Source organism: Urtica dioica, chromosome 11, assembly GCF_054948205.1.
Source record: "Urtica dioica subsp. dioica isolate 48M chromosome 11, U.dioica_male_clone48M_v1_H2, whole genome shotgun sequence".
NCBI lineage: Eukaryota > Viridiplantae > Streptophyta > Magnoliopsida > Rosales > Urticaceae > Urtica > Urtica dioica.
The window spans coordinates 13,521,990-13,549,024 of record NC_142766.1 but is presented as its reverse complement, the minus strand read 5'-3'; the positions used below and the strand labels follow the sequence as shown (position 1 = coordinate 13,549,024).

The 27,035-nt window shown below is 40.8% G+C and overlaps 3 protein-coding genes, 2 long non-coding RNA genes and 1 pseudogene across 6 annotated transcripts; 4 read left to right on the top strand and 2 right to left on the bottom strand.

Moving 5' to 3' along the window:
* Positions 1-2,350: 2,350 nt before the first annotated feature.
* LOC149381409 (uncharacterized) lies at positions 2,351-5,160 on the top strand. Its single transcript, XM_089601347.1, has 5 exons — positions 2,351-2,534; positions 4,117-4,245; positions 4,333-4,681; positions 4,793-4,898; positions 4,990-5,160. Exons 1-5 carry the CDS (start codon positions 2,351-2,353, stop codon positions 5,158-5,160), a joined length of 939 nt encoding a protein of 312 aa, XP_089457473.1.
* A 371-nt stretch (positions 5,161-5,531) lies between these two features.
* On the top strand, positions 5,532-8,975 carry LOC149381408 (uncharacterized). 2 transcript variants are annotated; one of them, XM_089630697.1, is made up of 8 exons: positions 5,532-5,948; positions 6,034-6,129; positions 6,230-6,650; positions 7,075-7,165; positions 7,262-7,592; positions 7,683-7,831; positions 7,912-8,452; positions 8,715-8,975. In XM_089630697.1, exons 1-7 carry the CDS (start codon positions 5,682-5,684, stop codon positions 8,408-8,410), a joined length of 1,854 nt encoding a protein of 617 aa, XP_089486823.1. In that variant the 5' UTR covers positions 5,532-5,681; the 3' UTR covers positions 8,411-8,452; positions 8,715-8,975. The 2 variants fall into 2 exon arrangements, with proteins under 2 accessions (XP_089486823.1, XP_089486822.1); XM_089630696.1 differs by lacking the exon at positions 8,715-8,975 and having other exon boundaries at positions 7,912-8,660.
* Positions 8,976-9,089: 114 nt separating this feature from the next.
* LOC149381407 (pentatricopeptide repeat-containing protein At1g56690, mitochondrial pseudogene) lies at positions 9,090-11,518 on the bottom strand (annotated as a pseudogene).
* Positions 11,519-12,410: 892 nt separating this feature from the next.
* On the top strand, positions 12,411-13,751 carry LOC149381406 (uncharacterized). Its single transcript, XR_016293875.1, has 3 exons — positions 12,411-12,775; positions 13,016-13,631; positions 13,722-13,751. It is a non-coding gene; the product is annotated as an uncharacterized LOC149381406 (long non-coding RNA).
* Positions 13,752-16,560: 2,809 nt separating this feature from the next.
* LOC149381405 (uncharacterized) lies at positions 16,561-17,441 on the top strand. The gene is made up of 3 exons (XR_016293962.1): positions 16,561-16,811; positions 17,184-17,305; positions 17,422-17,441. It is a non-coding gene; the product is annotated as an uncharacterized LOC149381405 (long non-coding RNA).
* A 5,375-nt stretch (positions 17,442-22,816) lies between these two features.
* Positions 22,817-26,401, bottom strand: LOC149381404 (GDSL-like Lipase/Acylhydrolase superfamily protein). Its single transcript, XM_089629781.1, has 5 exons — positions 25,925-26,401; positions 24,862-25,050; positions 24,593-24,759; positions 24,241-24,511; positions 22,817-23,358 (listed from the first exon to the last, which is right to left on the bottom strand). The coding sequence occupies exons 1-5, from the start codon at positions 26,169-26,171 to the stop codon at positions 23,126-23,128; spliced, it is 1,107 nt and encodes a 368-aa protein (XP_089485907.1). The 5' UTR covers positions 26,172-26,401; the 3' UTR covers positions 22,817-23,125.
* Between the last annotated feature and the right edge of the window lie 634 nt (positions 26,402-27,035).

Here is a 27,035-nt window from a genome sequence, read left to right as displayed (position 1 = left end):
GTTGGACTGCTCTTCAGCTTTCTCACTCTGGATTGCTCAACTTATAATATCAAGACCGCAAGCAAATTTGCGATAATGGCACTGATAAAAAAAATAAGCTTCGACATTAAGACCTGCTCCAAAGCGATTGTGAGAATCAAAGGCATTATTTTTTTTTTTTTTTACATTTCTTCTGAAATATACAAACACATAACTAAACTAAACAAATCAAACCAAACCACACACTAGTACAAAATAGTGCATCGGGTGCGACAAAAGTCGCACCTGAAAGCACCATAGTCGCACCTGAAAGTATCATCAGGTGCGACTTTAGATGCGACTATGTCGCATCTGAAAGTCCGCACCTGATGCTTTTAGGTGCGACAAGTCGCACCTGAAAGTCATCACTATCAGGTGCGACAGTTTAGGTGCGACTTCTCGCACCAAAAGTCGCACCTAAATATACTCCAAAATAAGATATTAAAGCGGGATATATACAATCAGATGCGACTAGTCGCATCTGATACCTTCGCGGGAAAAGTATCAGACTAGTCGCTCTGATAGTATTTCTCCGTCTAATATTTTGGCAGGTGACAGTACAATCAGATGCGACTAGTATTTTTCAGTGACAAGAACGATTCTTAGAATTTTGAAAAAGTTTTAAACAATTTATGAAAATCTGGAAAATCGTTGAAGAAAAGACAAAAATATCAATAAATCTTTAAATGAATTCGCAGATTCTTTTTTTCCTGTTTTTCCAGATTTCAAAAAAAAAAATTCATGGTGAGCTTTTTCTTCATCGCGTAGGGCTAGGTAATCCTAGGGTTTATGATAACGTGGATTAGTTTTTTTGAAGAGAAATAAAATAAAATAAAAACTAAGAAAAATGATAAAAGGTAAAAAGATAATTGCACAAAAGTTGTGGTCATAGTTTTGGATTAAATTAGACATATTGTATTTTGATCTTAAACTAGTGTGGAGATCATAGTTTATGAATAATCCCTGCAATTACGGGAGGGAGCCCATGCCCACCCAATGTAGGGCCTTGAACTTGAGGACAATCTTGAAAAGTCGATAAAGGGATAACCCATGTCAGGAAGGGGTTCTTGAGAACAATCAAGGTCTCGTGAAATTGGAATCTCGAGCACTTAACTGATTAGGACAAGAGAGCCTTATGGAATAGAGAATCCCCGCAAGACATACAAGCATATTGCAAGGATCGGCTACATGAGTCAATTCTCTATTACATCAAGTTAGCTAGTCCTTTTAAGGTAATCTCATTACCTAGGTAATCACATTCAGGAATCTTTTTTAGCATTAATTCATATCAAACAAGATAATCCAAAGATTCCCGAAAATGTGATTATAACATTACACTCAATCAAGCACACCCTTAGTGAAATATTCCACAAAGGTATCCAGATACAAATTCATACACAACCAACAATAATCGCATCACGCTTGCTTCACCAATAGTCTCGCAAAAGCACGAACTGTCCTTAAAATTTTGAAACATGTTCGGAATCAGTTTGATGGCAGCAAGGCAATCTCCACACACCCGAAGTTTTTTCATCACCGTAAAGAAGAAAAGGTAGAACCTATTAATGAAGATCATCAACTAGCTTTAAATTGATAGTTTCACTTTCACTATATCTTGATTACGTGTACATTAAATTTAGAAGCCCTATCTATTATAAGAGAGAATATCTCAGCTGGATTCTGCGTCTTGGCCGTTGGAATCATTTGTTTCCGATGGATTATGCGTCTTGGTCGTTAGAGAATATCTATATAGCAGAAGAAAAAAAATAGCGGCTGAAAGAAACCATTTGTTTCCGATGGATTCTGCGTCTTGGTCGTTGGTGGATTCTGGTATTTTTTTTTTAAAAAACGTTAACTTGGTTAGAGCTGGTCCGACTCTCACTGTTAATTTGTCTTATTTAACAGTTAAGATTTTCGAACGTCAGTCTTTGGAAAAATGTGATTCTATGAGCTTGGTTGATGAAAAGTTTCCAGATGGTGGAACTTTTTTTGACGAGACGCAATTGAAAAACTGCCCGATGAATGTTGAAGTTGATGTCAATAACATTTTTTTGAGTAAAGAAACAATGATTTCAGCGTTGACTATTATTGCGTTGAGAAACAATTTTGAATTCCGGTGAAAAGGTCTAGCAAGACGTGATATTGTATTGCTTGTTGGAATTCTGATTGCTCGTGGAAATTGAATGCTAGTGTATGTTCTGTTTCCAAATTTTGGGTGATTAGGTCTTTCAACAAAGATCATAATTGCTTTGGAAAGAACCTTATATATCGTCATAAACAAGTGTCATCTTCATTGATTAGCAAAGTTGTTAACAATGATTTCTGAAGCTCAATGGCTGACAAATATACACCAAAAGCAGTTGTGGAGATCATGCGTTTGCGTTTCAAAGTTGATATTAGCTATTATAAAGCGTGGATGGCTCGTTCCAAGGTTTTGCAAGATATTCGCGGTGATTATGACAAATCATATTCTCATCTCCCCATTGTAGGCGATATGATAAAAGAGAAGAATCCAGGTAATTTTGTATCTTTGATAGTTTCCTGTTTGTTTTTTTTATTCTATACATACAGCCGTTTTTATATGTTTAGACGAACATGTCATTTATTTACAGTTATTTCCATTTATTTCCATTATGAGATTGTTGCGAAATTCTCGCACACGCAAGTGCACGTAGTCGCTCAAGTAGTAAAGTTCGTAAGTACGAGTCGATCCCACGAGGACTAGGCTAAATAAAAGATTCAAATTTCACTAGCACGAAGAGAACTTAGGAAATTGTAGTTGAATAGAACACTAAATTTATAAACGAATAAATAAATAATTAAACAGAAAGCACGGGTTGTATGAATAGCGAGAAGTAAAGACTATGGTTTCACGAGTTCATTCTACGGTTTGGATTCATGGAAGTTACGCACTATCATTATCATTCACACTTTGCTAATCACACTCACGTTAATTGTGTCACTAAACCTCTCTCAAACATCTAGCAACCTAAGCCTATGCCAAAGTTTTATCTGTCGATCTCAACTAATAAAAACAAGGCAAGCAATGAACACAGAAGCATACCACGACTCTATAACAACCTATCTATATCTAGCATAGGAATGTATTATAGTAATTCAAATCAAGAACAAAATCAACCTAATCTCTTTCAAGCATTAAATTGAAATACGAATCATGCACAAGGTAGCTACTCTTATACAAGCATTAAATTCAGACTTGAATTAAACAAAGCTGTAAGAACGATAACAATTCTACACTATCATAATATGGAATCCATAACCGTTTCATAATCTCGCTACGCCATAGCCCTTAGATGGTTTAGTTCATGATGATGAGAAGAAGGAAGATGAAAGAAAAAGATGAACTACTAAAAAACAAATAGACCAACGACGTGATTTTCATTAATAAAAACTGGAGTTCAAGAGATTAAAGGAAGGGAATTGGAACTGTGAAAATAATGATGAACGAAATCGATGAAGACGGCGCTTTAATCTCTGTCTCTCCAAAAAACTCAGATTAGCCAAAGCAACCTAAGCAAAATAAAAACTAAACAAAAGATGTCTTTCTAGGTTACAAAGGTAGGATTTATAAGTTTCTAGCCTAAGTTCGGAGTCATTTGGGCCACTTAATGAGATCCAATGGCCCAGGTTTAATAAAAAACGCGTAATCAGTTTCCCAAATCGCATTCATCGTGCCGCCACGGTCAATAGTCGCGGTACATCGCGGCGCTCTAAGTATCCATCGCGTCGCGCTTCTGAACGTAAATGACCGCCATCTGTGATGGGTTTTTCTGGCGCCGCTCTGGTATTACATGGCGCCGCGCTGGTATCACATGGCGCCGCGAGAAGTCAATATTCAGCGTTGACTTTCTTTATAACCCTCAATTCTGCTCCGTTTCGACTCCCGTTTGCTCCGAAAATGACTTCTTAAGCTTCTCTGCTCCTTTGTACCTGTAAATCATCAAAAACACACTAGAAACTATCAAAGACACTTGAGAACTCGCTCGTTTTAAGCCGAGGGATGGGAGTTTTACGCGTGATTAACGCACCTATCAGAGATAATTTCCAGTAATTAACGTTTATTATCTGTGTTGGCAGGTACTTACACAGTAACAGAAACTGATGCACAGAGAAATTTCCAATATTTTTTCCTGGCAATGGGGGCTTCTGTGCATGGTTGGAATTTTTGCCGTCCTATCATTTCGGTGGACGGGACTTTTCTCAAAGGTAAATCACACGGGACATTACTATTGGCCACGGCTCAAGATGGTGATAATCATCTTTTTCCCTTGGCTTTTAGTATTGTTGATTCAGAGAACGACAAATCTTGGCATTGGTTCATGACTCATCTCAGGGTAGTTTATGGTGTTAGAGATGGTTTGATTATTGTCTCAGATCGAAATACATCTATTCCAAAAGCTATCCATGCAGATTTTCCCGAGGCTAATTATGCAGTGTGTATGCAACATCTTTGGGCGAATGTGAATGCAAAGTTTGGAAAAGCTTATTATGGGCCTCTTTTTTACAATTGTGCAAAGGCATATACTAAAAAAGATTTTGACTATTGGCTTGCAAAGATGACCGAGTCTAAGCCTAGCATGAAACAATACTTACTGGATGCGAAGCCTGAATTGTGGTCGCGGAGTCAGTTTATGGGAAAGAGGTATAATGTAATGACGACAAATATTTCCGAATGCTTGAATTCTATGATGAACGAAGCGCATGGCTGGCCAGTTGTTTGTTTGGTTTTAAGTTATCGGAGTTTGTTGCAAAGGTGGTTTAATGAGAAGAGAGAACTTATTCCACGAATGCTATATGGTCTTACTGAGCATGCTTTTGGTATTCTTTTTAACTCTGAAGATGATGCTCGGACGATGGAGGTATGTTTCACGACAAAAATTATTGGTAATATGTGGAAATTAGTGTTAATTATCGTATATTAATAATTTGCTTTATTATTTTGCTTTTTAGGTTAACATCAGCAATGACCAACAGCTTGAGGTTATTGATTGTGCCGTTCACCGAATTGTCGACATTGCTGAAAAGACATGTACATGTCGCGTTTGGCAATTGGATGATTTTTCTTGTTCTCATGCGGCGACGGCGTTATACCGTAGGAAGTTGACGTTTGATAAATTTTAGCTAAATAGTCACTTTCAGACGTAAATCTTACGTAAATAGCTGTTTGTTATATGGTAGTCGCTATTTACATAAGATTTACGTCTGAAAGTGGCTATTTATCTAAAATTTACCGAACGTTGGCTATTTAGCAATGTCAAGCATTTAAATTGGCTATTTTCCTAATGGACTCTAAAATAAAACGAGGTGTTCTCATAAGCAAATAATTTCAACTTGTTTTTTTTTAAGAATGAAGAAGGTCAGAAGCCCATTTCTAATGGATCCCAGCCCAAAAGAGCGTAGTTAAGCGTACTGGTAATTTGGTTATGACCCGACCCGTGAAAATCCAGGAAGGAAACCAGAGAAGAGAAAGAGTTAGAGAAACCCTACATAAACCCTCCCTTACATCTGCCACAACCGACTTCTTTTTCTCTCTCTCCGTCCGAGAGAGACAACACTTTTCTCCTAAACCCTATTTACCCATTTCTTGAGCCATAAGTCATATGCGCTACTAGCTCTCTCTCTCTCTCTCATTTCACAACACCATGGCCAAAACCTCTGCGATAGGGCTCATCACAGCCATGGCCGCCTCGGCTTCGGTTTCTCGCGCCGACGGACCTTTCACCTTCCCTTCCGCTTCTCCGGCCGCGTCTCCGGCCGCTTCTCCGGCAGCCAATGAAGAGTCTCCGCCGCCGCCGCCGAAGGTGCGGAACGACAATCCGAGGACGACCTCGGCTGGGTTCGATCCGGAGGCGCTGGAGCGCGGTGCCAAGGCCTTGAAAGAGATCACCACCTCTTCTCAGGCCAAAAAGGTATAATCAAATCAAGTAATTAGCTTCATTAACTGAGGAGATTTAAGAAAAACAAATTCCGAATTACAAAGTCTCGATGGTTTAGGTATTTGAAGTGATAAAGAAGCAAGAAGAAACAAGGCAAGCTGAGATGGCAGCTAAGGCCGCGGAGTTCAAGGCGATGCAAGCTCAGTCCGAGACAGTAATACTTTCCTTCTAATCAATACCATGATCAAAATAAACCATCATCTTTCTGTTCAGGTGAAAAATCTTATGGGGTTTTTTTTTTTTTTGTGAGGTAGGAGAGACAAAGGGTGATATACGACGAGCAGAAAAAGCTGGCTCAGCACCAAGCTCAGACCAAGTCGCAGATGGCTCGGTACGAGGACGAGCTGGCGAGGAAGCGAATGCAAGCCGAGAACGAGCTTCAGCGGACGAGGAACCAAGAGCTTGTGAAGCTGCAAGAGGATTCGTCGATCAGGCAAGAGCAGGCTAGGCGAGCCACGGAGGAGCAGATCCAGGCTCAGCGCCGGCAGACGGAGAGAGAGAAGGCCGAGATCGAGAGGGAGACAATCAGAGTGAGGGCCATCGCCGAGGCCGAGGGTAGGGCCCACGAGGCCAAGCTGGCCGAGGACGTCAATCGCCGCATGTTGGTCGACCGCGCAAACGCCGAGAGAGAGAAATGGGTCGCCGCAATCAATACTACTTTTGACCATATCGGTGGTACGTTGATTACGCTCCTACTAGACGTTTTTTAGTTTTCGAATAGAATAGACTATACAAAAGCCAATCATACACCAAATATGTTGCTTCGCTTTTTAGGACGAAATTATACTAAATAGTCATTTGAAACTAATTGATTAGTGAAATAGCCAAAGCTCCAAACTTTCAGCAACATAGCCAAAATTACATCGTTAGCCTTTTTTTTGACGATTTATATAAGCAATTTTTCACTTTCAAAAAAATTAATTGGAAAGTTTTTTTATTTTTTTTTTATTGAAACATGGTACTTGCACAATTTGGCTATTTCATTAATTTTAGACAAAGCCTTGGCTATTTTGCAAATCTAGCAAGTTCAGTGTGTTCTTTGGCTAGAACATCCTTACTTTGATTGAGTTTTGATGTGGTGTGGGGTTCACTTTTTCAGGGGGCTTGAAAGCCATTCTGACGGATCAAAATAAGTTGGTTGTTGCCGTTGGTGGTATGACAGCTCTGGCTGCGGGAATATATTCGACCAGGTAATCCTCGATTTTTTTTTTTTTTTTTTTAAATTCAAGCGAAGATGAATGAATCAAAAGTCATTTGCTTATGCTACTCCTGCTTCTTGAACGCAGAGAAGGTGCGAAGGTACTGGGAAGCTATCTGGACAGAATATTGGGTCAGCCATCGCTGATAAGAGAGTCTTCGAGAGGAAAATACCCGTGGTCGGGGCTGTTCTCACGAGCAATGAGCACTCTACGCGGCGGTGCTGACAAAGCGTCTTCCCAAAACGGGAACGGCTTCGGAGATGTTATTTTGCACCCGTCTCTGCAGAAGAGAATCAAACAGCTCGCCGGAGCAACTGCCAATACAAAGTCCCATCAGGCTCCGTTTCGGAACATGCTCTTCTACGGCCCCCCAGGAACTGGAAAAACCATGGCCGCCAGAGAACTCGCTCGCAAATCAGTACGAAAACATCAACTGAATATACATATATACTTGGTTGGTTTTGTGTTGTTCGATGTTTGACTGTTTAAATTCCGTTGGTGTCTCCAGGGATTAGATTATGCGCTGATGACCGGAGGCGATGTTGCCCCTCTTGGGTCACAGGCTGTTACCAAGATACACCAATTGTTTGATTGGTCCAAAAAATCTCGCAAAGGCTTGTTACTATTTATCGATGAAGCTGACGCGTTTTTGTGCGAGTAAGTTGATTTTCTTCCTTGCTTTTCTTTACTCCGTTGGAAAAAAATGAAATCTGATGACTTGGAATATTCTGTGGCAGGCGAAACAAGACCTATATGAGCGAAGCGCAAAGAAGTGCGCTGAACGCGCTTCTGTTCCGAACGGGCGACCAGTCGAAGGACATTGTGCTCGCCCTCGCGACGAACCGTCCCGGCGATCTCGACTCGGCCGTGGCGGATCGGATCGACGAAGTCTTGGAATTCCCTCTGCCCGGGGAAGAGGAGCGTCTGAAGCTTTTGAAGCTGTATCTCGACAAGTACATAGCTCAGGCTGGGGCGAGAAAGCCGGGCTTCTTTGGACTGTTCGAGAAGGAACAACAGAGGATCGAGATCAAGGGTTTGACCGACGATCTTCTGAAGGAGGCCGCGGCAAAGACCGACGGTTTCTCCGGCAGAGAGATTGCGAAGCTGATGGCAAGCGTCCAAGCCGCGGTTTACGGGAGCGAGAACTGCGTTCTCGACTCGAATCTCTTCAGAGAGGTTGTCGATTACAAAGTCGCCGAACACCAACAGAGAAGAAAACTGGCTCATAAAATCTGATCTCGTCTTCATGTATGATGTTTTGTCTTCTTGTTCCTTGAGGTGATCTCTTAAATTCAGAGTAGCTGGATATACAAAATAAGATTAGGATTTTTTTTTACCTAAATTATTTGAGGCTGCCCATTTATATTCTGTTTTGGGCAATTTTGTTGTGACGTTCTTTCGATTTATATTCTCAAGAGATGTCTCTCATGAATACACAATTCTCGATCTCACTTTTGACCCCATATTTTTTTACAACATTCTTGAGCTGCCAGTACTTCTGATTTGTGAAAACATATTTCATTGATGTCGTTTATTGTAGAACTATAGTCGACTATGCATAAGCAAAGGCTCTGCAACTTCAAATCCGACGACATTATTCGGAAGCTCTTCGGTTTGGTAGAAGAAGAAACGAGTGGAAATGGAAGAAATTGAATGAGGACAGTGACACTCCATTTTTGTAAGTGAAAAGAGGTCTTCTCCCACTTACGTCTCTCTACAACCTCACATCACCGATCGTTGCTCGGTTATTTGTTTTCTGTTTTTCGGCCGCGGTTTTTTGTTCTGTTTTTCGGCTCTGGGCATACACCGCTGTGTACTGCGTAGATAGAAAACATTTATATTTGAATTTTTATACATAAATTTGAAAAATTAAATCAGACAAGAGATAATCATACAAATCAACTAGCAATGAGTTGTGAATAATTTTATGTTATTCTCTTCTATTTTAGTAACACAACTCTCAAGAGTCCGACTAACAACCAACTCTTACATTCGCTGCTGAAATAAAAATGGCGAGACGATGGGGAGAGACATGGGGCTGCTAAATCACCCAAATGAATCTACACAACGTACAAAAAAAAGCCAATGTAGAGCAAGACTGAAAGATGACTCATTTTTTACAACTTGCTGGTCAAATCGCAGGTGTGCTTGTCACGGAACGAGGCTTAGACCCGAGTCTGACGAGGATGATAAATATTCTCGGCGACTTCACCAATAGTCTCCGCAAGAGCACGAACCGTCTTTGAACCTATGAAACCTATTCGCGTCCCTCAGCACAATCTCTCTCCCCGAGACCTTTGACATGAGTTTGATTGCGGCGTGGCAGTCCCCGCAAACGCGGAGATTCTTCATTACCCGAACGGGCTTCGGCGCCGGAATCTTCATGAGCCCGAACGCGACAGCGAGCTTCTCGCTGTGGTGTCCGAGGCTCTGCGCCTTCTCTTCCTCCTCAACGTCGTGAGTCACGAACGTGGCGTCCGGGTAATACCCGCCTTCCCTCAGAAGCCCCTCGAGCTTCTCGAGTATCGCCGGGTTTTGATCCCCCGTGGCCGTGAACACGTGGACCCTCCTCTCCACCTCGACCCAGCTACACCCCGGCGATTTCCCCGAGCTCCTCGCCCGTGTCTCGGCCGCTTCGCCGTGCCTTCCTTTCGATGAGTAGAGCTGCGAAAGCAGAGTGTAGTGGCCGGAGCTTTCTGGGTCGAGCCGGAGAAGCTTCTCCGCCGCAGCTCCGGCAAGGTCGAGCCTCATGTGGGACTTGCACGACCCGAGAATCGAACCCCAAACCACCGCGTCGGCTTCCTCGGGAATCGTCTCGGCTAAGTTCATCGCCTCTCTGACCCTCCCGGCCCGCCCGAGCATGTCGACCGCGATCGCGTAGTGCTCGTTCGTCGGAGCTATGCCGTGTTTCGATTCCATGGATCGGAAGATCTCGAGACCTTCCTCGACTTTCCCGGCGTGGTTGCAGGCCGAGAGGACTCCGACGAAGGTGACCTCGTCCGGCGGTACGTTCATCTCGCCGAAGCACTTCAAGGCTTTCTCTCCCATTCCGTGCTGGGCGTAGCCCGTGATCATGCTGTTCCACATCACCGTGTCTTTCGTATCGAGACCTATGAAGATCCGCTCGGCTCTCGCGAGGTCTCCGCATTTCGAGTACATCGTCGTCAGAGCCGATGAGATGAACGGGTCGCGGCCGAGGTCTGATGCGATAAGCCAGCCGTGGATCTGTTTCCCGTAATCGAGGCTTGCCAGGCTGGCACTGACGGAGAGCACGGTGATCAGGGAAGGGAAACTCGGCCGGATTTCGCATCTCTGCATCGATGCGAACGAGCCGAGTGCTCGCAGCTCGAAGCCGTTCCGTTCGTAGACCTTGATCATCGCGTTCCACACTTTCTCGTCCTTCTCTTCCACTAGATCGAACACCCGTTTCGCTTTGTCGACCTCCCCGTTTTTCCCGAACCCGATCATCATCTCGATGCAAGCGAAAGAGGACTTCGACGGCATGGAATCGAAGAACTCCGAAGCTTCTCGAATCTTTCCGGACCGAGTGTAGCCCGTCAGCATGACCGTCCATGTCACCTCGTTTTTCTCGGGCATCACTTCGAAAAGCTTTCTAGCTACTTCAACCCGTTGGTTCTGCACGTACCCATTTATCATAGTCGTCCAAGTAACCACGTTTTTCTGAGGCATCTCGTCGAAGATCTCTCTCGCCTCGGTCAATTGGCCTGCCTTGCAATACCCGCCAATCATTTTAGTCCTCGCCACTACATCCTTCTCGGGCATTTCATCGAACAGTCGGCGAGCGTCGTCAATACGTCCCTCGTCTATAAGCCCGTTCAGCATCACCGACCACGACACGACGTTCTTCTCGGGCATCTGGGAAAACAGAATCTCTGCCTCCGAAACCTGACCCTTTAGCACGTACCCTCTAACCATCGATGTCCACGAGATCACATTCCGTTCGGGCATCGAGTCAAAGACTTTTCTAGCCTCGTCAACCATGCCATGGTTGACATACCCAGATATCAAAGCATTCCAAGAAACGACGTTCCTTTTAGGCATTCTATCAAACAGTTTACGAGCCACCAAAGGCTGGCCATTTAGAAAATAGCCGGCGATAATGGAGTTCCATGACGAAACGGCTTTTTCGGTCATCCGATCGAACACCTTCTGTGCATTATGTATTTGGCCCAGACGCGCGTAGCGCGTGATGATAGAGTTCGACGAATTTATCTCACAGGTATTGTATAGCCTAATCCGGACAGACAAAATTCTCGTGTACCGGCGAATAATCATAGTAGAGCCCAACATATTTTTCACATCAGAGCTTCCTGAACCGTCAAAGCAAACATGACAAAAACGACGTTGATGAGCTTCGGAATATATATATACAAGCAATTATACCTGCGCGTTGCTGCAGATAGTATGTTTTTTAAAATAGGGTTATGCAAAAAAATTGGAAAATCGGAAATCGGATCAGACCACTGTTTTTTTAAAACGCCGGTCCATTTTGACACGATTTTTACCTCAAACGGTTTGGTCCAGTTTTTTAGACCGGTTTAAGACGGTTCGATCCAATTTCAAAAATTGAAATCGCGGCTACTGGTTTCTTGAAAGTAAGTGCAGTTCATGGTGATTACTTGGGTAAAAAAAATACTATCATGTAGCAATAAACCATCTAGAATTATTAATTAATTACATTATTAGTAATTAATTACAAAATCATATAAAATTTAATTCCAATTTAACATACATTATTATATATATATATATATATATATATATATATATATATATTCTAGCAGATATTAATTTATCATTCTTTATTAAAAAAAAAATTTAAACATCGTTGCAAACAATTAATTTTTTTTGCGTTTTGAATGAGCGCAAATTAGTATCTTAAATAAATTTAGTCGAAAAGTATTATGAATCCCTGTGATCCGCCTCTTCATTTATATTATGTTCAACAGGATACTCTACCCAGTCTCAGTCTTGATTATTATTATTATTATTATTATTATTATTTTTTTTGCTGTCAAGCACATAACACATATATGTGTAATGGTAACTAATTTTAATAATAATCTTACATAACGTCAAGGGTCAACCTCACACCAAAGAATAAAACAGAAAACGACACGTCTTGTTTTTAGTTGTTTAAATAAAAATGACAATCCTCACTATTTTACAGTTTTAATTTCGAACCGTTGGATTTAGATTATCTACGGCCTAAAAATCAAGGTTCGCAATCCCGCGGGTTCCGTACGGGTTCCGGTCGGGATCCCCTGAACCGGAGGGGACCGGGACGGAACGCACATAAACCGGTCCCGTGAACCAAACCCGGTCGAATCCCGGGTAAACCGGGCGGATCCCCCCAGACCGGGTCTCGTTTTGGTTATAAATAATTTGCCCCTAATTCGCGAAACCCTTATCTCCCGAGGAACAAATTTGCGCGTCCCGTCCCGACCGGATCCCGTCGACTCTCTTCGTGTTTTGCTCAAATCCCGGCCAAATCCCGTGAAACCCTTCGAGTCCGTCCTTCGTCCCGCCGGATCCCGTCCTGGAGAGGCCGATTTTGTCCAAATCCCGGGGAACCGAGAGGTACCACCCGAGTTCTTCAACTTTTGGGAATTTTTTTCAATTTTTAGTTATGAATTGTTGATTATTGTGATTATTGTCATGATGAAGTTGAAATTAGTGATTATTGGCATGATGAAGTTGAAATAATAGTGTTGATTACAATTAATTTGATGATTATTGTTATGGTTATGTAGATGATTATTGTGGTGGTTATTATGTTGATTTTTGTTATATGATTATGAATTTATGATTAGTGTAAAGTTAATTTGAGGTATGGCGTCCGACCCGACATACAAGTATTGCGACCCCATCGAAGGATGAGCACGTGCATACAAATGCAAGTTTTGCGGGCACATCATTGGAGGTGGTGGAATCACACGTGTGAAGAACCACTTGGCGAACGTGGACAAGGCAAAAAGCGTTAGGTTTTGCGACAAAGTTCCTCCTGAAGTAAAATTGGAAATGCAAAATTTACTCCACGGGAACGTTCTAAAGAAAAAGCAACGTAAGACTCTGGGTGAGTCGATACGAGCAGACCTCCGAAAAAGTCTAGGGGGGAGTCGAGACTCTGACGAAGACGTAGACGAAGAGCAGGAACTTCGTCGCGTAATGAAGAGGTCACGAGAGGCACAAGCTGCCGAACAATGGCGGAAGGAACGTGAAGGTCCCGGCGGATCATCAGGAACTCCTCCAACGACCGCACCGTCATTGTACCGGAGCGATAGTGCGCGACAAAGGAGGGTTGATGAAGCGCAACCCGGCATCAAGAACAGATTGGCCAAAGCCATTGGCCGATTTTTCATTCACTCGCAAGTTGCCGCAAACAAGACAGTTGACCATCACTTCATGAACATGATTCATGTTTCCGGTGAAGTCGGTAAGTAAAAAACTTTTTATATCGATTTTACAAATATAAATTGCAATCTTTTGTATGTGATGTTGATATATTGATATTATTTACCAGTAGGACCGAATGTCCCGCTGCCCAGCCCGAAAGACATTCACGGGTGGATACTCGACGAAGAGGTACGAGACATGCGAGCGTATGTCGAAGAACAAAAGGTCAAGTGGCAGACGTACGGATGCACTATCATGGCCGATGGATGGACGGGACCCACGAGATTAAGCATAATAAATATTATGGTTTATTGTGGTGGGTCCGCCGTCTTCTTGAAGTCAATTGACGCGTCCGACAAGATCAAAAGTGCGGAGTACCTATTCGGGATACTCTCTGAGGTGATTGATCAAGTAGGACCAGAGAACGTGGTACAGGTCGTCACCGATAACGGGTCCAACTACAAGTCTGCGGGGAAGAAGCTGACGAAGAAGTACAACTTGTACTGGACCCCTTGCGCCGCACATTGCCTAGACCTTATGTTCGAAGATATTGGGAAGAGGCCAAGTATCGACAACGTGGTGAAAGCTGCTCGACAGACGACCAAATTCATCTACAACCACGGCTCCGTTTTGTCCAAGCTACGAGAGACTAGTACGGGTGAAATTGTGAGACCCGGGGCGACAAGATTCGCGACCAACTACTTGGCTCTCAGAAGTCTCCGAGCCAAAAGATCACCTCTCCGGAACCTCTTCACGTCTCAATGGTGGGATGATTTGAAGTTGTCGTCCTCACGAGAAGGGAAATGGGTTGCCGAAAACGTTTTACAAGCCCGTTTTTGGCAAGGTATCGACGACGTGTGCGCCATATTCGAGCCCATGTACACGTGTTTACGACTAGTGGACTCAGAGGTGCATCCCACCATGGGGTTGTTGTACTATGTTTTCACTGAGATGCGAAAGCGGTTGGAATCACTTCGTGGGCGTCAGTGGGTCGTAGACATCATCGACAATAGGTGGAGCAACCAATTAGGCCACCCGTTACATGAAGCAGGTACTGTATTTTTTTAAATTATATTAAGTCTATTATGACCCTAACATTATTTTAAATTATGTGCAGCTTTTTTCCTTAATCCAAACTTGCAGTACAACAGGGAAATCCATAAGGAGAGTACCCATATGGCCTCGGTGACCAAAGTGTTCGACGCTCTACACCCCGACGAAGATTCATCGATGTTGGCAAGTGAGTTGTTGTCATTTCGAGACATGCGAGGTGACTTCGCCCAGAAAAGTGCAATGACTACGAGGGGCACCGTGAATGCAGGTACAATCTCATGAAGATGTTATTAAAGTTTTGTTCACTTCTTAACTACATTCGTATTGAGTGCAGCTACGTGGTGGGAACTATATGGGAATCATACACCTACGCTGCAGAAGTTGGCAAGGCGAATCCTATCGCAAACGGCGTCCTCATCTGCTTGTGAGAGGAACTGGAGTACGTTTGCTTTGATTCACACGAAGCAAAGAAACCGTTTGGCGCACTCAACGCTCGACAAGCTTGTCTTTGCAAGCTACAACATGAAGTTGAGCGTGAGAGACAAAAGAGCAAGGTATGCGGACGAAATGGAACCTCTCGATCCTCTTGATATCATTGAAAGGGCTTTCGATAGGTCAGGCGCGGATAATAATGGCGACGATGAGCTTTACCGTTGGATCGATCCGGTCCACATGGATGGTGCTGACAACTTGCCCGATCCTTTGGCGGAATCTCATGCTCGGACAGAAGGAATACACGTCGAACAAGTTTTGAGTGAAGAGGTCGGAATTGATACCCGTGGTCATGATTCAGGGGGTAGCGGGTCACCATCACACGGGGGCGACGGGTTTCAATACACGGGCGGGGAGCAATCCAGGGCCAGAGGGTCTCAATACCAGGGCGGCGGGTCTCAATACCAAGGCAGCGGGTCTCATTATCAGGGCGGCGGGTCTCAACACGGGGATGAGCCATTCAACCCGTTCTTTTTTGCTCCGGAAAGTGGCGGAAATCAAGGCGGAAACCAAAGAGGTATGAACGATGCGATCTCTATGTCGGGTAGTAATGAAATAGATATATTGACTTCAGAATTTGGAGGGTTCTCTATTACACCCGACGGCTCCGAGATTGGTTATCCACAGTTCCCGATGTCATACGACCCTTACGAGAATCAATCTTACTCATCCTACACTTATGTCCCCGTCCCTGTCCCTGTCCCCGTCCCCGTAATACCCGTGATCGCAGTGGAAGACACACATGAGTCCTACAATGGGTACGGTCAAACCCCTTTCACACGTTGGGAGGACGGTTGTCCTCCGTACTCGCGTCCTATTAGTCTTAGTCAGGAGACCTACGATTATCACTTTCGTACGTGGTTCAACACATATTCTAGTTCCATGACGTGGTACCAGTATAACATGATGGTGGATGATCAACCACGTCGCAGATCTAGGCGGCGCAGATTTCAACCCCCGAGGCACTCCACTTATAATTAGTGTGTTTTATCGTACGTGTTGTAATAATTTTATACTCTACTTATGGTATTTTATGTTTAAGAATTCAGTTTATGTTTGGTATGAACCTTTGTTTGAAGTATGAACTATGAACTATGAAAACTATTTTTATTATTGTAAAATATTTGTCTGAATCCCCCTCGGGTTCCTACATTTTTTGCCGGGTTCCTATCGGTATCGATTTCCATTTTTTTCCTGAATCCCCCTCGGTTTCCTCTCCGGTAAGCGGTATCCCCCTAAAATTGGGACCCCGGTACGGTAACGGTAACGGTAAGGCGATCCTTGCTAAAAATGTCTGAGAATTGTGGGTGTAAAGAAACACAATTCTGTACCTTTACCGAGTCTTCCAAGCGTAATTTCTTTTTCTTTTCTTTTCTTTTCTTTTCAGCCTCTCTCTCTCTCTCTCTCTCTCTCTCTCTTCTCTCTTAATCGATTTCTCTTTCCGCAGCAAAGGTGGCTCTTGCTTCACTTCTCTCTCTCTTTACCGGTTTCTCTCTTTCTAGAAACGCTGAATCCTCAGAAGTACATTAGATATACTTTAGAGAACTTAGAGAGAATGTTGAATGAGTTCTTTGAGGGGAAAACTTGGAGTGAACAGCAGAAGCGGTGAATATGCAATACAGGTGTAGGCTTTAGGTATCATCTGCTCTTCCACACATCAAAAAGGAAATGATAGGTAATCTTTTTTATAAAGATCTTAGTAGGAAATATATGTTATTGTAACCCATTCTTTGTAAGTTGATGCATTTTTGCTCCCAGATGATCAAGAATTGTGATGATTTCTTTTCGGGTGCTGAAATAGATTTTCATCAAACCATTAACCAAAGGATAAAAGAGAGAGGAAATAACCTCATCCAAGGGATTTTGGAACGTGTTAGCTGTTTGGTATAGACTTTGACGTCTATCTATTAAAGAAAATGACCTTCGAATGAAATATGTTTTTCTTTTAAAATAAATAAATAATAAATAAGGCTTACCCACCGTCTCTATCTAGCGTTATGATTTTTTTTAAACGATGCCGAGTTATTCGACTTCTTTTTTTTGGCAGGGGGCATCTGGAATTCCTTTGACGCGGCGAAGGTATCAGTGCAAATATGACTCGGAACCGAGCGTTGCTTATGGATACGGATCGTCTCCTTGGGCTATCTCGCGCTGCTTTGTTTCAAAACAGTAGCTTCGATTTTAAATTTTTTTGGTGATTTTAAAGTGTAAGACTGAGGGAATGATAGTGCTCCCTCGGCTTTGTCTGTCATCCGATGAAATTGATTATGTATTTGTCATTGCAGTTTTGAAGACGAAAGGGCAGACGATTTCTTCGGTGGAGGAGCATGGAATATATAGGCCGCTTGGAAAGAAATGAAAAACTTTCCAGAAATTTCATGAAATAGTTGATGATGATTTTTGCAATGCAAATATCTAGAGAATTCCAGACAATTACTTCGGACAGCTCCAACGATTTATAAGAGTTTTTTAATTTTTGTTTGTTTATAGTGGCATATTTGTAATTATGATATCATTAAAGGGTATTTTCGTAATTTCAAAAGATGGCGTAACAGGAATGTGAGTCTTGATGAACAGTAAACATGCGTTCTTCTTTATAAATATATAATAATATACTACGCGTAGCACGTGCAAAATATTCCAATTGTAATTCAACAGCTAAACCTGGAAAAAAATGAAAATTTTAAGATTATAAGCATTACTTGAAAAAAAATTATATATACACGTATAAGATAATATATTTTAAGATTCATATAGGTTGGACTAAAAAAAAAAAAGTATGGCCAATTTTTGTTGGGGTTTTTTTTCTAGAGGATATATTTTTTTGGTTTTTTTTTTTTTTTTTTGACGTGAAAGAGAAGATTATATTTAACAAATGTACTGGATATTTGCAGATTGGATATTTGCACAGAAGAGAAGCACGTGTGAGCAGAATTATGCATAAGAGAAGAATATTGTTTGAATATCGTTAAGGTTGTTGGTTTGTTGTATATCTTGATCAACTTCGAGACTTTCTTGTATCCTTATATATCCATATCTTAAATTTAGTTACCTTGTATATGAATACAATTATAGAGTACCATTTTTAGAATTCAGCTCGCTCAACTCGCTCATCTCCTCAGTTCGGTAGCTCGCTCAACTCCTCAGTTCGGCAGCTCGCTCAACTCCTTAGTTCGGCAGCTCGCTCAACTCCTCAGTTCGGCAGCTCGCTCAACTCCTCAGCTCGCTCAATAGCGTTTTATAAGTTTCTTTTTGGTTTTATCAGTTTACTATTTGCCCTTTCTTATTTGTTGTAAGTGAGGGGCACTTTAGTCTTTTCTCGTGGAACGTTGTTTTGTTCCTATATATGTTTGTACACTTATGTTTTTTAGATCAATTCAATCAATTCAATTTTCCAGCAATTCAAAATTCTCTCTGAAACTTTTCCCAGTTTTCTTCGTTCTCGATTCAGTTCTTGAAATGGTATCAGAGCTCAGTAGAGATCGATCTCTACTTTGTGCGTGATCATGTGCAACGTGGAGATGTGAAGTTGTTGCCGATTCGTTCTCAGCATCAGCTTGCAGATGCGTTCACGAAGCCTTTATCTGCCCCAACAATGCGTTCTATTTTGTCCAAGCTTGGCGTCAAAGACATTTTTCGTCCAACTTGAGGGGGAGTATTAGAATTCAGCTCGCTCAACTCGCTCATCTCCTCAGTTCGGCAGCTCGCTCAACTCCTCAGTTCGGCGGCTCGCTCATCTCCTCAGTTCGGCCGCTCGCTCAGCTCCTCAGTTCGGCAGCTCGCTCAACTCCTCAGTTCGGCAGCTCGCTCAACTCCTCAACTCGCTCAATAGCGTTTTATAAGTTTCTTTTTGGTTTTATTAGTTTTCTATTTGCCCTTTCTTATTTGTTGTAAGTGAGGGGCACTTTAGTCTTTTCTCGTGGAACGTTGTTTTGTTCCTATATATGTTTGTACGCTTATGTTTTTCAGATCAATTCAATCAATTCAATTTTTCAGCAATTCAAAATTCTCTCTGAAACTTTTCCCAATTTTCTTCGTTCTCGATTCAGTTCTTGAAATGGTATCAGAGCTCAGTAGAGATCGATCTCTACTTTGTGCGTGATCATGTGCAACGTGGAGATGTGAAGTTGTTGCCGATTCGTTCTCAGCATAAGCTTGCAGATGCGTTCACGAAGCCTTTATCTGCCCCAGCACTGCGTTCTATTTTGTCCAAGCTTGGCCTCAAAGACATTTTTCGTCCAACTTGAGGGGGAGTATTAGAATTCAGATCGCTCAACTCGCTCAACTCCTCAGTTCGGCAGCTCGCTCAACTCCTCAGTTTGAGGCCAAGCTTTGGTGGTAGTGAACTGGGAGTTAAAATGTGGATAGTTTTAAAAAAACATGTAACTAATTTAATTGAAACATGGATTACAAAAAGTACCGTTGAAGAGAGTTACTTTCAAATGTAACGCACTAAATTTCCTAGTAGATTGAACCAGCTAATTCACTAAGCAAGTACAAGAAAAGTTTGACAGTTCAGTATTTCCTTAGACATTCGGACACATAGATGACATGTGCAAAAATATAGACAACATATCATCTGTGATGAATTATAGATTAGAGTAACTTATGTCATGTCATATTTCTAAACATAAAATTAGCATTACGGTTGTGTGAGTGATTTACTTTAGCAGTGTTAAACACGTCGTTTTTACAATCGGGAAGTTCGTCAACTCGTCTCAGTTCGTCAGCTCGTCTCACCATCATCACGTCAGCTCGTCTCATCATCAGTTCGTCAACTCATCTCATCATCAGCACGTCAGCTCGTCTCACCATCAGCACGTCAAATCGTCTCACCATCATCACGTCAGCTCGTCTCACCATCATCACGTTAGCTCGTCTCATCATATTTTTAGTATGTAAATGTACCCGGAACAAAAACGAATAATGGAAAGAAGCTAAGCTCGAGCCCCTATTCATATTTACACAATCAACCGAGTTTTTTTTTCCTTTTTCTTCTTAGTATCCTATTGAGAGAGCTAATGATAATTGACAAACCTTTTCATAGTTGCTTAAGGATGTGATGGTAGGGTCGGCGTTTAGCAGAGCATTTTCACATTGTTTAATGGCATTATGAAGATCCTTTAAGTGACCGTACTTTGGTTGTCTGATCAAACCTATTACACGAGCGAGACGAAAAGCCACTTAGACAAAATCAAACTCGAAAATCTACGAAAAAAGAATTTAAATCAGTTGACTGTCTCACCATATTCGTCAATCAGTTGACTGTCTCAGTTCGTCAGCTCGTCTCACCATCAGTTCGTCAGCTCGTCTCACCATCATCACGTCAGCTCGTCTCACCATCAGCACGTCAGCTCGTCTCACCATCAATTCGTCAGCTCGTCTCACCATCAGTTCGTCAGCTCATCTCAGCATCATCACGTTAGCTCGTCTCACCATCATCACGTCAGCTCGTCTCACCATCAATTCGTCAGCTCGTCTCACCATCAGCACGTCAGCTTGTCTCACCATCAGTTCGTCAGCTCGTCTCACCATCATCACGTCAGCTCGTCTCACCATCATCACGTCAGCTCGTCTCATCATCAGTTCGTCAACTCATCTCACCATCAGTTCGTCAGCTCATCTCACCATCAACGACTATCCAAGTGACGAGCCTCTTCGAACTGTGCAATCCAAGCTCGATTTCTTCATCATACCAAGTCAAGCTTGAGGGGGTGTAGAAAATCAGTTCGTCTCAGCATCAGTTCGTCAGCTCGTCTCACCATCAGTTGGTCAGTTCGTCTCAGCATCAGTTCGTCAGCTCGTCTCACCATGATCACGTCAGCTCGTCTCATCATCAGTTCATCAACGCATCTCACCATCAGTTCGTCAACTCATCTCACCATCAGTTCGTCAGCTCGTCTCACCATCATCACGTCAGCTCGTCTCATCATCAGTGCGTCAACTCATCTCACCATCAGTTCGTCAGCTCATCTCACCATCAGTTCGTCAGCTCGTCTCAGTTCGTCAACTCATCTCACCATCAGTTCGTCAACTCGTCTCACCATCAGTTCGTCAACTCATCTCACCATCAGCATAATATTCAATTCTCAATCTGTTAGCTAGTTAAGATTAAAAATATGAATAAATGAAAACAAAAAACCTAGACTGAGAGCTAATTAAGTTTCCGTGAAACAATTAAGAGGAAATCTTAATTCGTTCATTGATTTAACACTGTCCTATATGGTTGTTGGTATCGTATCATTATTCAAAATATTAATTAATTTGTAAACTTCCTCTAGAGTTAAATTCAGAAATAACACAGTTCTTAAAATTTTATGCAACTATATATGCTACAAAAAAACATGTTTTTATGCCATACATATAAAATTTATTTCCAAATCTTACACAAAGCTAATTATAAAAATAAATAATTAGCTAAACTTAACGGGTTGAATTTTGAATAGAAAGCCGGTCAAATTTAAGAACACAATCTCCTGAAGAAACCTTCTTCACATTTTGATCTCTCTATTTTGTCATAATTTGGATGTTTATTTCTCGCAGCAACCTAAGTATATTAAAATCACCACAGCCTCAAAATAATAGCAGAAAAGCCATTAAACTTTCAATAGTTGGAGAGAAAAAAAAATTCAAAACATCAATTTCTTAGGTTGCCTTCACCGTATAATTCGACCTCTCCAAATCTCGATCCCGGGTCTCCGGTGCCACAATCCGTGGCAGCAGGCCCGCCTCCGATTTATGCGTCTTCACTGTGTCGACGATCGATACCTATATGCGAATCGATCAGAGGCGTGTTCTCGGAGTTTGATCTCGAGACTCCAAAGGACAGAGGCTTCGCAGCGTGGAGTTTGAAATGCTTCCCATGAATCAAAGTGTGACAATGGAGTCGGAGCTGGTGTTTGGTTTCACCGTTGCTTCGGTAGAGAATATATATATCGAGAGACAGTGAAACATGAATCACAGAGCAGATGGTGTGGATGTTTTTTTTTATTTAGAGAGAGAAGTCAGCAACATAGATAGAATAAAGGTGAGAGACACTTCAACAGATAAAAAAAAGGTGACGCGGACGGTTAAATATTTTGTGCTTGACACGTACGTCAAAGTCTGTTTAATATGCTCTACACAGGTGACTCATAGGATGTTTTTTTATTTTTATTTAGAAAGAAATCGGCAAAATAGATAGAATAAAGGAAAGAGATATACTTCAACAGATAAAAAAAGGTGACGAGGGCAGTTAAATTTTTTGTGCTTGACACGTACGTCAAATTCGGTTTAATATGTTCTACACAGGTGACTCATAACCTTTTTTTTTACCACACAAATATCTACAGCATGACAAAAACAATTTGTAAACTCTTTTTTAGCTTAAGTTATCGTTCTCCAGAAATTATGTCACTTGTTTTTTATGTTACTTTTTGTTATGCTAGAAGACAAAATGTAGAGGACCTGCTCATTATTATCTACACATATATGTAGAGGTAATAGATATATAGAGGAGAGAGAGAGAGAGGGGTACAATTTGAAAGTTAAAAGAGTATTAGTTTGTTTTGTGTGATTGCATATTGCAAACATGAGAAAAACGACGACGTTATTGCTTTAATCATATATTAACGTTGAATCATTAGATAATCTTATTGTCATTTCGCTTCCTTTATGCTTGAAATCTTTTCTACTTAAAAACAAAAACTGTCTCATTGCCACAAATTAAAACATGTACAACTTAATTGCTATACAATCTTATCACCGCTTTCATTTTAGAAACATGTACACTCATTAAAATATGGTGAGTCCATCGATGGATTCATTTCACAGGCAAAAAAAAAAAAAAAAAACCGTAGTTATTCTTTTCTTTTCGAAAGTGTGTTCACGCTAGCTCTTGGCACAATTACAATGCAGTAATTATAAAATACAAGAGGCGCTAATTCAAACACGAGGCCTTAAAAGTAGAAGCAAACATAGTTTGCTCTCTCTCGAAACCCATCAAAGCTCTCAAGTGGTACAGAAGAAATCAAACTTGGCTTGAGGCGTTGAATAGCGTCCGGAGAGTATTTCGGAGGCAACTATCATATTGGCAACCTCAGTGTAGTGAATGCCGTCCCAGCTCACAAATCGCGACCCTTCTTTGCAAACTTCATAGCCGGGTCGCCCACAAGTCACCCCGATTTCGTAGTTGTACGGAGGGCCTCCGTGCCCACAACACGTCATTAGCGGACTCGCAAAACCTTCCAGCCCAAGCCACCAACGGTCAATACAATAGTATTTATTTCAAAAAAATTAGGTAAATAGTAAACTAAAATGTTTGGAATTGCTATATAACCAATGTTTCGTAAATCTTAGTTAAATAGTCATAAAGATGATGTGATCTAATAAATTAAAGTTGACTATTTACTAAAGATTTACGTCTATGAAAAGTGATTATTTACCTAAGATTTACGAAACGTTGGCTGTTTAGTAATGTCAAACTATAAATGTGGCTATCTACCTAATGAACTTTTTTATTTTTATTTTATATAAATAGGAAATTTCGGAAATACCAATTACCGTTTTCTTTGAAATTTCAAAAACTTCAACAAAAGTTGAATTTTAAGTTGAACCCAAATACAGCACTTGTTCTAATTGAAACTTTAAACGGTTAAATTAGAAAAAATCTAAACAAGAAAACAAAGCTAAATCAAATTGTATGCCGTAATAATAGTATAAAAAAAGTTCATTAGGAAAATAGTCAATTTAAGCGTTTGATATTGCTAAATAGTCAATGTTTGGTAAATCTTAGGTAAATAGTCATTTTCATGTATTTACAGACGTAAATCTTAGATAAATAGCTCCATATATTAGGTCATGTCATTATTTACGGCTATTTTCCTGAGATTTATAAAACGTTGGCTATTTAGTAATGTCAAACATTTAAGTTGACTATTTTTCTAATTTTCTGATAAAAAAAAAATGGTAAACATCAAGGAAAATATTGTATTTAAAGTAACTATAGACAACCGGTATTTATGGAATCAAAAAAGTTTTTCACGCTATTTTGTGGAATAGCTTTTGAAATATTGGTATGACGTAATTTTGTTATAAATATACATAGATTACAAAGTAAAGCTTACCATATTTGGTTGAGTTGGCGATGAGATCATACTTGATTGAGTAAATATCTACGTAGATGATCTTGGAGCCCTTGAGCTCGGATCTCGATTTTTGGCATGTACGTCGTAATTCTTCGTTGAACAACTTTGCGGCGTCGTTGTAGCTCGAAATGCATCCATGTGAATCTAAATCACTCTTTTTATGATTAACTAGTGAGAGTTTCTGTGGGAGACACCCAAGTGGTCCTGTGTTGTGTACCCAAAAATTCCTAGCACCCAGATCATATAATGCCTGCACTATTTTAATCATTTCATATAGTTAAAAAAAAGAAAAGAAAAGAAAGTAACCAAATGATCAAATATGTATACGAACCTTAATCGCGTTGCTGATTTCTGTGGTTATCATTGGGATACTCTTAACAACTTGCACGTACGACATGTTCTTGGCGAATGAATCGGAGATGTCGTTTTGACCGATATCGATCATGTAAAGCGCGTTGCTAAACTCGGCATCTTCGATCAAACTATGACCACCCACAGCTAAGCCAAAAAAAAAAATGATTATTGATATCAGCGAATTTTCAACCAACATCTTAGTTAGTAATCAAGAGAACTTATTGTATCATACAAAATGTTGAATACCTGAGTTAAGGAGCTCAAGAGTACGAGACTTGAAGTGTGCGAATTGCATGAGCTGAATGTTGAGTGAGAATGGAACGTATTTGGGAAGAGTTGAAGAGCCCACAATAGCGAAATTGGCGCCACTACTGAAGTTGGTCCCACCCAATGAGTCAAGGTATGGGCTCAATAGCTTTACGTTCAAATTTTGGCCTAATCATAAGAAAAAAAGGGAATGAAATCAACATTACAATCTTGCATTGTCACTTCTGAAATTTGGTCTCACGTTTCTTACGTTGTCTTTGTGCTTTTAGTAGTTGCGTGTGAGTGACACATTTCATGAAGTTTGTACATCGGTGATTCTAATCATTCATGCAATCTCTTTTCTTTTACCGGAATTCAAGGTGAATAGTCTACATATTATTTGCACGTTATTTGTCTTTAGAATTATTCTAATAAAACAAAAGTGATTTTTTTTTTTATATACTACTTGGTTGGTAGTACCGTCTGGTATAATTAATGTGATACATGTATATATAACATATTATAGTAGCTTGAAAGGGAAGAGAAAGAGAAACACTCATATCTATGTTTATGATTGTCTTTATCTACCAAGAAGCATAGCATTTGCATACAATTTCTGTGGTAGAAATGTAAATAGTTTCTACAAAAGTGAAAAGTGAATTTTTCCCAACAAGAAGAAGACAAAAAAAAGTGAAAAGTGAATTAGCAACTATGCAAGGGAATTTTCACCTTTATTATTGATCATACTATTACACAAAATTATCGAAGTAAAAGTTTGACCCTTTGTTTACGTTGCGTTTTTAAAATACAGCTATACCATCTTAAAATTAAATGAAGCATTGAACTTGTTTTGATATATGTAGTTGTAATCTTTTTATCCTTTTAAAAAAGTGGGACCCACATTTTCGTCTGAAAACGAAGTCGTAAATGTAGCAAACAAAACGACAAGGCTTTAGTGGTTTGCCGACACACATTACAGTCACTCATCACTGCATAGATCGGCGTTCAATTCAGCCAAAACGACAAAAAAAAAAAAAATTTGAGAGAGTTTGATCGGACGTACAGAGGAAGTCGAGGAGGAGACGGCCGTCAGACAAACGGCCGGTGGAGCGACGGAAAAATGAACGGCCGTTAGGGAGGTTGACGGTGAATCCGAGGCCGGCGACGAGTCCTCCGGTGTCGGAGTTCGAATCGCCGAAGTTGAAGATCACCGGTCTGTTGCGCTCGCACTGAGACCTCACTGGTTTCGCGGCCGATAAAATCGCGAGAAGAAAGAGCAGTGAGAGTATGAGATCTGAAGAGGAAGCCATTGGAGATTAAGGAGAATAACTTCTGCGAATGCGATGCGAGTGACTGAGCTTTGTTTTGTTTGTCACTCTCACGCGATGTTGAGCGACAAATCTTGTTTTTATTGAGAGATGCTATATATAATTTTAATAATTTATTATTTTCTTTATTTGAGAGACAGAGAGACGGTGTGTGTTTATTAATTATTTATTGGAGTCCGTTACAGCGACGAATGTCACTGTTTCTAGGCAACTGGAAGATCCCCTTCAACTTTTCTAGTTTTGTAATTTTTATTTTGTTACGGAATAGAATCATGTTTTTACAATTTACTCCTTGAAGTTGTTTACATTCAATTTTTGATAGGTTGTCTGAATTTGACAATTTATAGCTAAATCTTTTTAGTAAACTAGTCGATATTAGATATAAATAGTCGTAAGAGCAAATGTATGGTTACTATCCTTCTATGTTTCAAGGCTAAAATTTAGTTTTTTGTTTAGCATGAACTTTTACACATTAAAGTACTGGTTTACTAATCAAATTTTCAAATCATTTCTATGATTATTTAATTTAAATATTCCATTTTAAAAGTTAGATTTGATTATCGTCCCTGTTAGACTCGTATATGCACTATATAACTATTTCCTCGAAAATACAAATTCATCATACAATATCACTATTTTACCCTACCAATAAATTATATACTGTGTTGTTTCCAAACAAAATCTCAGTCATTGATTTGAAAGTATTTCCATAAATTTTAAAGATTTTTTCAACAATTTTTAACAAATCTTCATAAACTTTCTTCGTGGCGGTGGTGGCATTCATGCGGTGAAGTCCGATGTGCAAAAGAACAACTCGAGAGTAAGGGAAGAGCTACATGAAGCTCA